Source organism: Brassica oleracea, chromosome C2, assembly GCF_000695525.1.
Source record: "Brassica oleracea var. oleracea cultivar TO1000 chromosome C2, BOL, whole genome shotgun sequence".
Taxonomy (NCBI): domain Eukaryota; kingdom Viridiplantae; phylum Streptophyta; class Magnoliopsida; order Brassicales; family Brassicaceae; genus Brassica; species Brassica oleracea.
In genome coordinates, this window is record NC_027749.1 from 24,561,634 (window position 1) to 24,577,144 (window position 15,511).

At 37.4% G+C, this 15,511-nt stretch overlaps 1 protein-coding gene and 1 pseudogene across 1 annotated transcript; one reads left to right on the plus strand and one right to left on the minus strand.

The window, feature by feature from the left end:
• Positions 1-5,485, minus strand: LOC106326865 (eukaryotic translation initiation factor 5B). The gene is made up of 13 exons (XM_013764813.1): positions 5,311-5,485; positions 3,332-5,188; positions 2,685-3,247; positions 2,489-2,596; positions 2,316-2,416; positions 2,132-2,222; positions 1,933-2,043; positions 1,759-1,824; positions 1,575-1,634; positions 904-1,461; positions 709-828; positions 497-613; positions 1-406 (listed from the first exon to the last, which is right to left on the minus strand). Exons 2-13 carry the CDS (start codon positions 5,175-5,177, stop codon positions 341-343), a joined length of 3,807 nt encoding a protein of 1,268 aa, XP_013620267.1. The 5' UTR covers positions 5,178-5,188; positions 5,311-5,485; the 3' UTR covers positions 1-340.
• Positions 5,486-9,687: 4,202 nt separating this feature from the next.
• Positions 9,688-13,340, plus strand: LOC106323811 (annotated as a pseudogene).
• Positions 13,341-15,511: the final 2,171 nt, after the last annotated feature.

The following is a 15,511-nucleotide window of genomic DNA, read 5'->3' on the forward strand; positions in this document are numbered from 1 at the left end:
TTTTTGTCAACTCCAGATTATTTTTAAAAGGCATACCACAAGGTAGAACAATATTTGTTGTATATCTCAAAACTCAACATCTTATTTCCCTGCAAGTTTGTGCCAGCACGAGGTGGTTCATAAACCAATTATTCAGCACTTTTCAGGGAGAAAGATAACATTAAAAAAAAAAAACTCTTTCGTCTCTCATTAACCTCTCTCAAATCTTCGTAAATGCTTGGGTCAGATGCAGGAAGATAATAATCTGTTTATTCTGCATCGCCGCAGACACAGCATCACAAGGCCTGTGTGAGTGTTTCAAAACTCCCAAAGTAAACATTTGAATGTCGTGTTCGTGAATCTACTGTATCTTGAAGATGTTCTTCAGTTTTACAACTAGCTTCCACTCTTCCATGGATAACTCATCCTGCATTTTAAATTGTGTTTATTGCTTACATCATTTTTTCTATTCATGATGATGATTTGAATAAGGAGAAACAATTTCGAGTACACTTACCCTGTAGTTAGTTTTGAGAATGTCGATAGATCTCCTCGAAATGTGACTCACAAGCTCATCTTCCATGTCAAAATGCCTCCCAAACATCTTCTGCTCTTCAGGGTTCGAAGCAATAATCTATATTACAGAGAAAGCAAGGTGAATGCGTGAAACACACAGCGACAATAACTCAAGTTTTGCGAGCTTGTTGAAGAGAATGATCCCACTATTACCTTAATAGCCACCTGGCTGCCCTTCTTCGCATAGTCAACAGGCTTGTGGTTGTTCTCAATAGAGGCGATGCGCCCAATATCAATAAACTCTCTACTCGGGACGCAGATGGGAGTTCCAATCTCAAAAAAACAACAAGACAAAATGTTAAAGACATTGTGAATCCTACGACATGTGTGAATAAAGGACATTAATACCTTAAGAATACCCTCGACGACATCAACTCCAAGGACTATTGGGTCTCTCTTATTGAACACACAGTTAGGTAAAATCCGAAGGACACATGGGAAGACTGCTTCATCTGCTGATTCCTTCTTCTTCTCCTCTTTGATACTCTCAATATACGCCTTGAACTGATCGAACAAATGGTAGATGATATCAGCGCAGAAGATCTTAACTCCCATTTCGTCTGCGAGCTCACGAGCGTCTGTTGTCACTTTCACGTCAAAAGCCAAAATCGTAGCGTATTCCTTCTTTCTCTCGAGCATCACTCCCGCCTTCATGATATCCTTCTTATGCACAGGCCCTATACCGATGCCACTTACAGGTATCTTCACAGCTGGGGACTTCAAGAATTCAAGCAACGCTTCAAGTGACCCTAGTGTAGACGCTTGTACATAAACTCCTTCGCCGCTTTTGTCAATCCTGCTCAAAACTGACTCCATGTCTTCCATTGCCTGCTCCTTAATTGCTTCGATGTCATCATCAGGTCCAATCACATGCAGAGCAGTGCCAGCAATAGCGTGTTCAAGGCCCTTTTTTAAACACAAACCGAAAAAGGGAAACCATAATCAGGATTTTATCCAAATAACAATAATTTAACTGCAGAATTTAGCAACTAAGACAAATGTGGAGTCGGTTCAATCACCTGGGCTGTAATTTTAATACCCTGGGCTGCCTTTATTTCTTTATGATGCACATAAGTACCCTGAAACATCAGACCAGGAATTCACGTTGTGTATAGAAAAAGAAATAAGAAAACAATTTAAATGAACGATATTTGTTAAGGAATAACAGCCAAAGGACAAATGAAGTGGAGAACTTAAACGTACCTTCACCCGTAGCTCCTTCATTGGATGAGGAGTCAGTAACGCTCTAATCGTTGTGACTATAGGTCCCTGAAACAGAAGACGAAGAAATAATATTACTTTTCAAAGTTCTAAGTCTATGTACTGTATACCCAGTGCATGACTTTTTTGGTTATAGATCACAAGGTTTATACTTGCCTGTAACCCACACACGACGATTTGATCACCTTCACGAAGTACACCGTTTACCAACACAACATCAATCGTTGTTCCATGGCCTTCTATAACTTTGACCTCCAGGACAGTACACTGTTCGACCATTTCAAGATAGGGTTAAGAATTATCATACTGAAGTAGTTAGGAAAAAAAAAAGATCCCTAAAAGAGAGATGAGATACCTGCACGTCGTCAACATATGTAAGCTTCTCAACCATTGTTTTCTGAGCCCAATTAACCAACAACAGCAAGAGATCTGGGATTCCTTCCCCGCTGAAATATAAAGAACCAAAGTTAGCCAACTATTTAGGATGGATTGAGTTGTCGGTTGAGATGTAAATTGAAGAGATGAACAGATATTCATACGTAATAGCACTGGTAGGAACAATACTGAAAGTTTCTCCCATTTCTTTATTCTTGTAGTAAAGCTCAGTGTTGAGACCTTGCTCCTTGAACTGAGTTATAATCTGAAATAAGAGCGAAACACCTTAAGTGATAGCTCAAGCCGTGCATAAAAAACTCTAGACGTATTAACTTACCCCAGTGAGCCTCATGTTAAATTCATTTACAACATCTTTAGTTTGCTGCTTCATTGCCTTTACGATAGGAGCATTCTTGCATGTTTTCCATCCATATAGCCTATCCATCTGGAGGATGAAAGGATTAATTATCAACAAAGGAATTAACAAACAGAGAACAAAAACTCTCATCCAGCAGAATGACAAGCAGTCTCACCTTATTCAAAGCAACAATGAACTCCGTGTCCCTCATTCTCAATAGATTTAGAGATTCTATGGTTTGTGGCTCCAACCCATGCATTATGTCAACCACCAAAATTGCAAGGTCGCACAAACTTGAACCCCTTGACCGCAGATTCGTGAAGGACTCGTGACCAGGTGTATCAATAACCAATAGACCTGGCACCTTAAGTTTTGCATCGGCTTTCAGTTCCCTGGTTCTCTCTCGGATGTTTTCCGCAGGGAAATATGTTGCGCCAATCTGCTGAGTTATACCTCCAGCCTCGCCTTCCTGTACATTTGTTCCTCTGATGCAATCCAACAGCTTTGTTTTACCAGTATCGACATGGCCCATGATGCAGCAAATGGGAGAGCGGAGATTTTCTTCACCCTCTTTGGGTTCACTGGAAGCTAAGCCTTTGCCTTTCTTAGAGGCATCTTTTGCCCGGGTAGCACGTTTTCCACGTGCAGCATCGTCCACTCCAGGCAAAGTTTTAGTGGCAGGTGCTGTTGGGTTTTCCGTACCTGCTGGTTTAGCAGTTGGTTTTACCGTTTCAGGGCCTGCGTAAAAATTCAGAAGAATAGAATAAAAACAGATAACCAATGGAACATTAAAAACGGACAGAGAACCAGAGTCATACTAACCTGAATCTTGCGTCTTTGAGACAGCGTCCTTCATATCTTTCTTCACTACAGGCTTAGCTTTGTCCTCTTCATCATCGAAATCACCTTTGAACTTAAGATCAACATCATCCCCCCAGCTTTTTGCATCCCATTCATCTTCTTCCTCATCTTCCTCAGCCCCATTCTCTGCAGCTACATCAGCAGTACCTGATTTCTCATCAGTGTCTGCTGACTCTACTAAATCAACCTTTTCAGTTTCTGCTGAACCCACTTCACCTAAAGTATCTGGCTCATCTGCATGATTCTCTTTTGGGTCTACCTCCTCTTCCACCTGAACAGAGGCAGAGTCATTGCCCTTTTGGCGAGCTGACTTTTTCTTGTTGGCATAGACGGGACGCTTTGTGGCAGGCTCACCCTCATCTGCAAGTGGGAGACCTCCACCATTAGCAAGCAATTGGTTCTTAAAAGCCTCCCTCTTGAGAGCTTCACTCTTTTGCTTTGCTGTTAGAAGCTTGCCCTCTAGCTTCTTCCTCAAAAGTTTCTCCTTTTCCTTTTCCTTCTTCTTGCGCTTAGCCTCCTCAGCTTGCCTCTCAAGCTCTTCCTGCCTAAGACGCTCCTCTTCCTCCTTTCTCAATTTCTCTTCCTCTTCCTTCTTCTTTCTCTCTTCAGCTTCTTGCCTTCGTGCAAGAGCCTCTTGCATCTCTCTAACATGTTTAGGAAGTTTCTTCTCAGCTGCTTTACCCTTTGCATCCTTCTTCTTCCCCTGCAGTGGCTCAGCTACTGATTCTTCTTGTTTGTCCTCCTTAGCCTCCACAGACGAGGTTGCAGCTGCTGCTTTCTTTTCCTTCTCTTTCTCCTTCTTCTTTCTCCTTTTCTTCGCTGCAGCACTCTCTTCTTCTTCTTCCTTCTCACCAGCATTCTCTACAGGTGCAACTGGCTGAGCCTGAGCTTGAACTTTATCTTCTTCGGGCTGGGATGAAGCAGGTTTTCCAGAAGCTGGGCCTTCTCCAAGTTCTGCAAGAAGTTTGTCCAAATCATCCTCTTCCTGTACTGTCCTTCCACTTTTATTCTTCTTCTTTTTCTTACTCTTCGCAGGTTCTACAACCTCTGCACTCTTATCTTTACTTATTTCCTCAGCAACTTCATTTCCTAGCATCGAGTCATCATCACCTAATGAAGCCAAAAGACTACTGCCCTTCTTTTTAGACGACTTCTTCTTACCAGTAAACATGATCTCAGGACTCTCTTCCTCCTCAACGGCATTAGTCTCCTCTTCATCATCATCATCAAGCAAAGCAGCCGCAAATGAATTAGCACTCTTCTTGGACGATTTAGAAGACTTCTTCTTACCAGAGAAGGTGATGGGAGACACCTCTTCCTCATCTTTTTCCGCTTCCTCGTCATCTTCATCATCATCACCAAGTGCATCAAAAGCTGAAGCCGCAAACGAATTACCACCTTTCTTACCCTTATTACTTATGACAGGCTCATCCTCCACTTTATCATCTTCATCATCCTTATCAACTTCATCATCATCTAGCAAAGCAAAGCTAACAGAGCCACCACCTTTCTTAGACTTGGACTTCTTCTTCTTCCCTTCAAAAGCAATCTCCGGGACAACATCGTCTTCCTCATCATCCTGAAGCGCACCTTTCTTATTACCTTTCTTACTCTTCTTCTTCCCAGTGATAACAACCTTGTCTTCCTCACCTTTAGGCGGATCCTCAGAGAGCTCGGTTCCTATGGAGTACTCATCGTCGTCGATTTGAACGGATTTCTTCTTGGATTTAGCACCACCACCAACAACGAGAGATGAAGCAGTGGGTTCATCGTCTCCACCACGAGCACTCGGCTTCTTCCGCCCCATTGATAAATTATCTGCAATCGAACGGAATCAGTTTTAGGTTTAACAAATCTATCTACGATTTTCGAGATCGGCACAAACCTAAGGACGAGAAAGCGATACTGTGTTTGAGAGGAGAATCGAGAGAAGCCTTTACCTTACGTACGGAGAGGGATGAATGAATCGGTTTAGGGTTAGCTAGATTCAGAGATAGCGCGGCGCAGAGAGAGAAGGAGTAGCGAAGCTCTTTTGTTTTGTTAAACCGGCGTGAAGGTTCCCTAGGGTTGTTGAGCCAAGAGAGAAATAATAAAACGCTGGTGTCTATACCCGATTCTCACTAGTCGCAATTTCTAACGCTCATTAAATACCTCTGAATCGGTTTTAAAAGGTAAACTATATCTCGCGCGGATTTTATTTTCATTTATTTTTATATACACATTTTGTTTTCAATTTTAAATTAGTATATATTATAATATATATATGTGCCTATCAATTTTTAAAATATAATAAGTTTACGGTATATTTTTTTCATTGAATAGATTGTTTCAAACTTTCACATATATTTGTATATTCTTTTATATATATTTTCGGATTATTATTTTATTATTAAAATCGTAACTATATATATAAAGATTAGTAAAATATTGTTTTATTATCATATTCAAAGATATTGTAACATTTCACAAATTTATAAAGTTTTTAAAAAATTAAACTTTTCGCTTCACATATTTATATTATCGAGTAAATAATTAAACATTTAGTTTTTGTTTAATTTTTTAAATAAACTATATAGTTTAAAATTTGTTTTGATTGGATTAAGGTAATAAAGATTAATCATTGTTAGATAATATGATTTTTGTTATTAAAATTTTTTTTTTATATTTTTAAAAGTTAACATCGACAAATATTTAAATATTTAGCATATAGATGTATAGTATTACAACATTAAATTATATATATTTAATTTATAGTATCTATAAATCTAATGAATCATCTATTGTTTAAATCCAATTATTGGTAGCCCAATAAAAATTTCTGGTAGGCCTGAAATTTAAATGATAAGATTAGATATTAAATGTAACATGACTTTTTGGATTATTATTTCATTATTAAAATCGTAACTATATATATAAAGATTAGTAAAATATTATTTTATTGTCATATTCAAAGATATTGTAACATTTCACAAATTTATAAAGTTTTTAAAAAATTAACTTTTCGCTTCATAGATTTATATTATCGAGTAAATAATTAAACATTTAGTTTCTGTTTAATTTTTAAAATAAACTATATAGTCTAAAATTTGTTTTCATTGGTTTAAGGTAGTAAAGATTAATCATTGTTAGATAATATGATTTTTGTTATTAAAATTTTTTTTTTATAGTTTTAAAAGTTAACATCGACAAATATTTAAATATTTAGCATATAGAGATATAGTATTACAACATTAAATTATATATATTTAATTTATAGTATCTATAAATCTAATGAATCATCTATTGTTTAAATCCAATTATTGGTAGCCCAATAAAAATTTCTGGTAGGCCTATATTAAATGTAACATGACTTTCTAGGATTATGTCCAGTAGGTCCATTTTAAAAAAAAATCACACATGAATCAATGTTATGACTTCTGTTTTAATATATAAGATTTTGGATTATTATTTCATTATTAAAATCGTAACTATATATATAAAGATTAGTAAAATATTATTTTATTGTCATATTCAAAGATATTGTAACATTTCACAAATTTATAAAGTTTTTAAAAAATTAACTTTTCTCTTCATAGATTTATATTATCGAGTAAATAATTAAACATTTAGTTTTTGTTTAATTTTTAAAATAAATGTTTTCATTGGTTTAAGGTAGTAAAGATTAATCATTGTTAGATAATATGATTTTTTTATTTAAAAATATCTTTATAGTTTTAAAAGTTAACATCGACAAATATTTAAATATTTAGCATATAGCGGTATAGTATTACAACATTAAATTGTATCTATTTAATTTATAATATCTATAAATCCAATGGATCATCTATTGTTTAAATCCAATTATTGATAGCCCAATAAAAATTTCTGGTAGACCCAAAATTTAAATGATAAGATTATATATTAAATGTAACATGGCTTTCTAGGAATATGTCCAGTATGTCCATTTTAAAAAAAAAATCACACATGAATCAATGTTATGACTTCTGTTTTAATATATAAGATAATTTGTTTAATACTCCGTCCGTTTAATATTATTTGTCATTTTAGAGTTATAATTTTGTTTCATTTTAAGTGTCGTTTTATGTTTTCAATTTTAAAATTTAATAACAATATTCTCCATTTTATTTTTCTATTGGTTGAAATATGGTTAGGTGTATAGGTAATGATGTTTTTATTTTGGAAATATGCAAAATTAAAAGATTTCTTAATCTGTGTGCATAAACCTAAAACGACAAATAAAGTGAAACGGAGGGAGTACTATTTTAACCTTTTTTTTATTAAAAATATGCATTTTCACTAATTAATAATTACAAATTATTAACTTATTTAATTATTAAAAAAAATAAACAAATTATTTTAAAATACAATAAATATCTTTTTATTTCATGATGGTTTAATTTTTTTACAACATTATGTATTTTTATGCAATGTAGTATTTTGTAACCTCTAATATTTATTGCATCTATAGTCAAAAAAAATTTACTTTATAAATCAAGGTGATGATTGTTTAACTAGTTTTTAGATTTTGGTTTCTGATTTTTGGTTTTTAGATTTTGGTTTTTAATTTTAATTTTTTTATTTATCTGTAGATTTTAGTTTTTGGAAAAACTTGAATGGTGATTTTAGATTTTAGATTTGAGATTTTGGATTCTAGTTTTTTCAATTTTTTGAAAAATTAAATTAAAAATAAATGTACTCTCTGGACGGAATGTACCGTAATAATACTATAAAATTTTGGAAAGGCTTTTTCTCTCTCCAGCGACCCAAATAGCGATTAGGGCTTCTGACGCGCCGCGCCGCTCACTGACCTCACGTCAATGGCCGAGAAATCCCGCCGCCGACTTCATGACTCCGCAATCGATGTCCCCTCCTGGCGAGCCTCCTACGGCGGATCCTACAGGGAAATCTTTCACCTCTAGAGAAGTTCGTATGTCCAACTCGGTTCTAGATTCAAAGTTACAGTCTTCCTCAGACCAAGCCTTGCCCCCGACAGCCTCCGTTCCTTCATACGCCCAACGACTCAAGTCCTCGCTCAGAAATCTCAGAAAAATCTCGAACCCTACCTTTCTCGAAGACGGAACACCGGTAGTCCAAGCGCCAGCCTTCGTCCTTCTCAAGACTGTTGTACTCTGGAAAGACCATATTGTGGCTCATTTTCACGGAACTTGTCCTCCACCAGGAAAAATCTTCGCAGATCTGAATCCAGTGTGGGGTAAATTCGGTGATATCACCGTAAGGATGGTCTCGGAGACTTCATGTTTGTTTTTCGTCCCAAACGTGCAGTCTAGGGAGTGGGTGCTGCAAGTTGGTTATTGGCAAGTTGATCATTGTGCAGTTTCTGTGTTCCCTTGGTCCGCAGAGGGGTCTCTTCAGGATCTGGAATTGAAGTTTGCTCCAATCTGGGTCATTCTCAAGAACGTTCCACCTCAGTTGTACTCTCTAGACGGAATAAGTGTTGTTGCGAGTGCAGTTGGAGAACCTCTTTACACCGAGAAGTCAAGATTGGACCCGTATTACTTCGGTGACACCAAAGTTAAGATTGAGATTGATTTGTCGTCGACTCTTCCATATGTGGTTGAGGTAAGGGACTCTGAAAATAACTCGGTAATAATAAAGATCGAGTACCCCAAACTCCCTCCCAAATGTTGTAACTGTGGGAAATTTGGCCACCTGATGAATCGTTGCCCCAAACCCCTGATGAAGAGGAAACCGAAGCCACAAGTCATAGAAAAAAAGAAGGTCAAAGTTGCTATGGCTCCACAGTTTATTTCTGTCTCGACATCTTGTGCCTCGGTGGAACATTCGAACATGGAAGTAGGAAAAGAAAGTGAAGTTGCTCAAGTTAAGTCTCTTGGTCCTACTCAAAGCACTAAGAGCAGAGCCCGATCGAGATCCAGAGCCAGGGCGCGACGAAGAAGCGTATCACAGCTTCCCTCTTACCGTATCAAATCTTCTTGCAGTGAAGGGGAAGAGGAAGAGGGTGAAATAGTTGAGGTTTCGAGAGCTTTGGAAACTAATATTTCGGAAGAGAAGGAAGCAAAGGATTTGGGTAAGAAGTTTGGATATAAAAGTGAACAGAATAGTGAAGAAGAGGAGTACACTTACTCGGATCCCCCGCAGGAGGAGCATATTTGGCTTCTACCAAAGGCGGCAAGACGTGCTCAAAAGTTAAAAGAGCAGAGGGTTGTTTGGAATGCTTCAGGGGGTCAATTGTTAAAGAAGAAGATTCCATCGTTTCTAAAACGAGGTGGAACCTCGGGGAAGAAACAAAATCTCTGATTTTTTAGTTCGTGTGACTGCCCCTACAGTTTTTGATTATGAAGATATTTAGCTGGAATGTAAGGGGACTAAGCAGTACGGATCGTCAGAGAGTTGTTAAAGATCGGGTTCGTAGTGGTCGTTTCACAGTTGGAGCTTTCCTCGAGACTCGCGTTAGACAGAAAAATGTGACTGCAGTGTATGAGGCAATGGTGCCAGGTTGGAGGTGCGTGACAAATTACTCGGGATCAGAAGGAGGTCATATTTGGGTGGTATGGGAGCCAACGGTCTCGGTTGTGGTCTATAGTATATCAGATCAGATGGTGGTATGTGGGGTGCTTGAACCAAAGACAGGTTTATCGTATACTGCGATATTTGTTTATGGTTATAACACAGAAATTTAAAGAAGAAGATTATGGGAGGAGTTGGTTTTGGTTACAGAAATGAGACTGGTTAAGGAGGCTCCTTTTGTTGTAATGGGAGACTTCAATTAGATCAGAACAGCGTTAGAGCATTTCTCGATTGCTTCTTATCCGCTTCCGGTGAGTGGGATGAGGGATTTTCAAGAGTGCCTGCTAGATTGTGGGTTGGATGATTTAGAAACTCGAGGGGTGTTTTTCTCCTGGTCAAACGGGAGAGCTGAAGATCCTATTCTCAGAAAGCTGGACAGAGCTTTGGGTAACGATTCGTGGAGACAGAATTTCCCGGATATTGTAGCAGTGTTTGAAGCGCCCGGGGATTCAGATCATGCTCCATGCGTAGTAGATTTTGCGGTGGTGCCGGAGATAAGGAAGTCAAGCTTTAGGTACTTCTCCTTTCTATATACCCATCCTAGATATTTGGGTGATATTCAAGCAGCCTGGAATGAAAGTATCTTAACGGGCTCAAAGATGTTCTCATTTAAGCAGAGACTGAAAGCAGTGAAGAAGGCTTGTAGGGAGATCAACAGAGTGGGTTTCGATAATATTCAGCAGAGACAAAAAGAAGCTATGATAAGTCTGAAGAATGTCCAGGAACGCCTTCTGACTGCACCCACAGATTCTTCATTCAGAGAAGAGTTTGTGGCAAGAAAGAAATGGAAGTTTTTTGAGGCAGCGCGCATAACGTATTTTTTATCAGGAAATCTCGAGTCAGATGGCTTAAAGATGGAGATGCAAACACTAAGTTCTACTACAATTCGGTGATAGCTCATCAAGCTAGGAACGCTATAAGATACCTTGTTGATGTGCATGGGGTTAAAATCTACAACAAAGCTCAGATAAAGGACATGGCGGTATCATATTTTCAAAACTTGCTAGGGGCTGTGAATGCAGAGGTAGTTCCCATGTCAGTTGAAGCCCTCAGGAGTTTAATGGTGTTTCGGTGCTCAGAAGGGATTAAGGAAGTGTTGATTAAGATACCTTCTGAGGAAGAGATTAAAAGCTTTTTTTCTCTATGCCGAAGAGTAAAGCTCCAGGGCCATATGGGTTTCCCGCGGAGTTCTTTTGGAAGTCTTGGAGTGTAGTTGGGAGTGATTCGGTGCAGGCAATACAAGAGTTCTTTCAGAGTGGCAGAATGCTGAGAGGATTCAATGAGACAACCATCTCTTTGATTCCGAAGGTAGTTGGAGCAGATAAGCTGAATTTGTTTAGACCCACTGCGCTATGTTCTATGGTATATAAGGTTATCGCAAGGGCAATAAAGAAAAAGCTTCAGTTGGTGGTTGATGATATTGTTCAAAGAAACCAAGTGGGGTTTATACAGAAGAGGCTTCTCTGCGAAAATGTTTTACTTGCCTCGGAATTGGTAAATGATTTTCATAAAGAAGGAGAGACTAGAAGAGGGTGTCTAAAAATTGACCTCTCCAAGGCTTATCATAACTTACATTGGGAGTTCATGTTAAATCTGCTCAAGTCTTTTGATATGCCTGAAGAGCTTATTGGCTGGATAAAGGAATGTATATCAACTCCAACATATTCGGTTATCGTTAATGGAGAGCTAAATGGTCATTTTGAAGGGAAGAAAGGCTTGAGGCAGGGAGATCCAATTTTTTCATTATTATTTGTAATGGCGATGGATGTGCTTTCTAAGATGTTGGACAAAGGGGCGGAGAATCAAGTGTTCAAGCCACACCCATCTTGTGAAGCTCCTCTTATCACACATCTGAGCTTTGCAGATGATGTCCTCATCTTTTTTTATGGCTCTGAGGAGAGTTTAGCTGGTATTATGAGTATACTTGAAGAGTTCAAAACTGTCTCGGGGTTAAGGATTAATAAGGAGAAGACTGAGTTGTTATTGGATGGAGGATGCACGGTTAGATGTCAGGAGATGGCAGAGAGGTTGGAAATTAAGCAAGGGGCTCTACCTATTCGCTACTTGGGAGTGCCGCTGTCTTAAAAAAAAAATGAAGAAGAGTGACTTTCAACCTCTACTGGACAAAGTACTTTACAGATTCAACTCCTGGACAGTCCGTCATTTATCTTAAGTGGGTCGGTTCCAACTCATTCAAGCAGTAATCTACTCAACGATTGCCTTTTGGGTTTCAATCTTTATCATTCCAAAAGAATGCATAAAATTGCTGGAGCAAATGTGCAATGCTTTTCTTTGGAGAGGAGCTCTGACGGCTGCTAGGGGAGTTAAAATCTCATGGGTTTCAGTTTGTACTCCCAAAGAAGAAGGAGGTTTGGGTCTAAGGAGGTTGGAGGAATGGAATCAAGTGCTCGGTTTAAAATTGATTTGGCTGATCTTTGCAGCAGGTGGCTCTCTGTGGGTTTCCTGGGTCCGAAGTCATTTAATTAGGGATAAAAACTTTTGGGAGCTTCAACCACAGAGATCAGATAGTTGGATTTGGAAAAGCCTCTGTAATCTGAGACACATTGCACGCCCTATGATAATATGTGAGTTAGGTAATGGAGCTTATGCTAGCTTTTGGCATGATAACTGGACTTCTCTAGGTCCTTTGATCGATATAACGGGACCTAGAGGACCAGGGGTCATGGGTCTTCATGGTGACGCAGTGGTTGCGGAAGAGAAGATAATTGGTGGGTTAATAGAAGTCGTAGCAGGAACATGCTTATTTCGAGATTGCTTACCAGAAGCATGCCCTATTATCTCTTCTGAAGCGGATGATAGTTACTTATGGAAGCTAGGTAACAGAGTTGCTTCATGCTCTTTCTCCACTGCGGATACTTGGGCAGCTCTGCATCCTCAGGGGGAGTCAGTGTTCTGGCACCGGCAAGTTTGGTTCCATGGGAGGATACCGAAACACGCCTTTATTACTTGGGTGACTGCTAGAAACAGACTGGGAACGAGAGATAGAATGCAGAGTTGGGGACCTCAGGTGCCGTCAACTTGCATTCTATGCAACTTGGCAGATGAGACGAGACAACACCTCTTTTTTTATTGTAGTTACAGCGCCGAAGTGTGGACATTTTTCTGCTCGAGATTGAATATTCACCCTCCTGTCCTGTTTGAAGATGGTTTGATATGGCTCAGGAATCCGTCTCCTGATGAGTTTGTGAAGCTGATAACTAAGCTCGTATACCAAGCAGCAATTTATAGTGTTTGGAAGGAAAGGAACAATCGAATTCATAATCAGAGATTTGGCCCGGCACAGGCAGTGATCCTTGAGATGAAGCAAGCTATTCAAGCCCGATTAGATCCTTTATCAAGAGCTAGCAACTCTAGAAGGACTGATACTACTCTGCTTGGCACTTGGTTTAGCTTTTTTTAGCAGAGTCGATGAAGGTGAAAAGGACTAAAGGGGTAGAAGTTGAAGTTGAAGAAGTTTGAAGTTATAGAAGTGGTTATGGTGGAGAAGTTTAGAAGAGTTTAAAAAATTTTGTAGGTAGTTTGAAGATCTTTGTATAGGTAAGCTTTTGGTTAGTTCACCCGGTTGTGGGCGCCTTTTAGGTGTAAAGGTGTATCTCTTTTTATTAGTTCATAAATGAAATAAAGTTTAAAAATAAAATCAATAATAATAATAATAATAATAAAATATGTCTACAAATAAAACAAATTAAGATATGAAATTTTGTTTCTAAATCAACTTTTGCATACCTATGTTTGTGGTTATTCATTTTAATGAGTATTTTCGAGAAAATTAATTAAAATAATAATTTTAAATTAAATTTTTATTTTTAAATATTTTTTTTTATTTTTATAATATATAAATACCAGAATGTTTCTATTATATATAAAATGATATTTATTAACGGCTTATTAGTGAAATTATCAATATTTTAAATTTAATAAAAAAGTCTGTTGATTTCTTTTATAAATTTAACCAAACTTTTTGGGTTTTATTAAATTAGTAACGATATAAAATATTATCATCATAACACATAAATTTATCAGTATCAACGATGAGTTATTGGAACTTTGAAACATTATATACAAATAAAAATTTACAAAAACTTGTTTATTAAATTTTGATAATTAAAAAATATGGAACATAATGTTCAAAATTATATGAATATGATCGTCCACCATTTGTCATTATGATAAAAAAAAATTCATTTATTGCTTTATTGCATAGTTTTACTATCAAATTAACATAATCCAGTATGAAAACATATGATCGAATATTTTTGAGTGTTGGGATCAAAATAATTGATCTAGTTGTATGCACAATCACTTATTTAATATTAATAAAGTATAAAAATTTTTTTTGACAATATGATTGTTTGGTGAACCGTGAACATATGAGAGTGGGAAAAAGGCATAAACATGGAACAAAGATTAAAGGAAAAATTATCAAAAATAAATAAAATAATATATAAAATGATAAATAGAAAAATTAACGTTAGATAATTCGCGTTGGCCAAAAGCTAGTTTGTAGAATAGTTTTTGTTTTTTGTTTTTCTAAAAACTATTTTTCGTCCGATCAAACTTTTTGAGAAATAGTTTTTCTAAATTTACGGAAACTAGTTTTTAGAATAACTGTCAATTTGTAAACTAAAACCAAAAACCAATTTGTTTCTAGTTTTTGGCTTGAAATTTTTGTTACATTTATTTACTATTACAAAATAACTGTTGTGAAACTAGAGAATAGAATCTATGTTTCTGTATTATTCATAAACACAAGGAGCCATTTATATATAGGGAATTACACCGTCATAGAATAATGGAAAAACTAAAGAAAGAAAATACAAATATGGAAAGAGTACAAATCATAATCTAATAAGGAAAAAACAAGATGCCGATTCTCTCTCTCTCTCTCTCTCCTCACGGTCGACTCTCTCTCTCTCTCTAGCATTGGGCCGGTTATGAACTAGACCGGTTATGGACATCCACAATATGATTTATAATACTCCCCCTTGGATGCCATAAGCATACATGGATTGTAATACGCTTTAGATGTTGCATCATTAAAACCTAACCAGGAAAACCCCGTGGGACAAAACCATGGTGAAGGAAAAAGAGTACAACAAGTATTACTCACCCTATTCTGAACAAATCGCGGCTGGCCTCATGAACAGCCAAGATCTCCGAATGGTTTGAAGATGTGGCCGCGATTGTCTGCTTCATGGAACGCCATGATATGGCCGTTTCACCATGTGTGAAAACATAGTCTGTTTGTGATCGAGCATTGTGTGGATCCGAAAGATAACCTGCATTAGCAAAATCAACTAAATCTTCTTTGTTTTGGTTAGTATAAAATAAACCCAAGTCTTTCGTTCCTTACAGGTAACGAAGAACATGTTTAATCTCGTTCCAGTGTCTTTGGGTTGGACAAGATCTTAATCTAGACAATAGATTCACGGCAAAACATATATCTGGTCGTGTGACTAGTCAGATACATCAAAGCTCCTATGGCACTGAGATATGGCACTTCGGGACCAAGGACATCTTTATCGTCCATCTTAGGACGGAACGGATCAGTGTCCAGGCCGAGGGACCTCA

Coding starts and splice junctions, on each gene's coding strand:
- LOC106326865 (XM_013764813.1), bottom strand. CDS start 5,177: ATGGGGCGGAAGAAGCCGAGTGCTCGTGGTGGAGACGATGAACCCACT. Junction 2,223..2,315: donor GTTCCTACCAGTGCTATTAC/GTATGAATATCT, acceptor TTTATATTTCAG/CGGGGAAGGAATCCCAGATC. Junction 1,635..1,758: donor TGAAGGAGCTACGGGTGAAG/GTACGTTTAAGT, acceptor CTGATGTTTCAG/GGTACTTATGTGCATCATAA.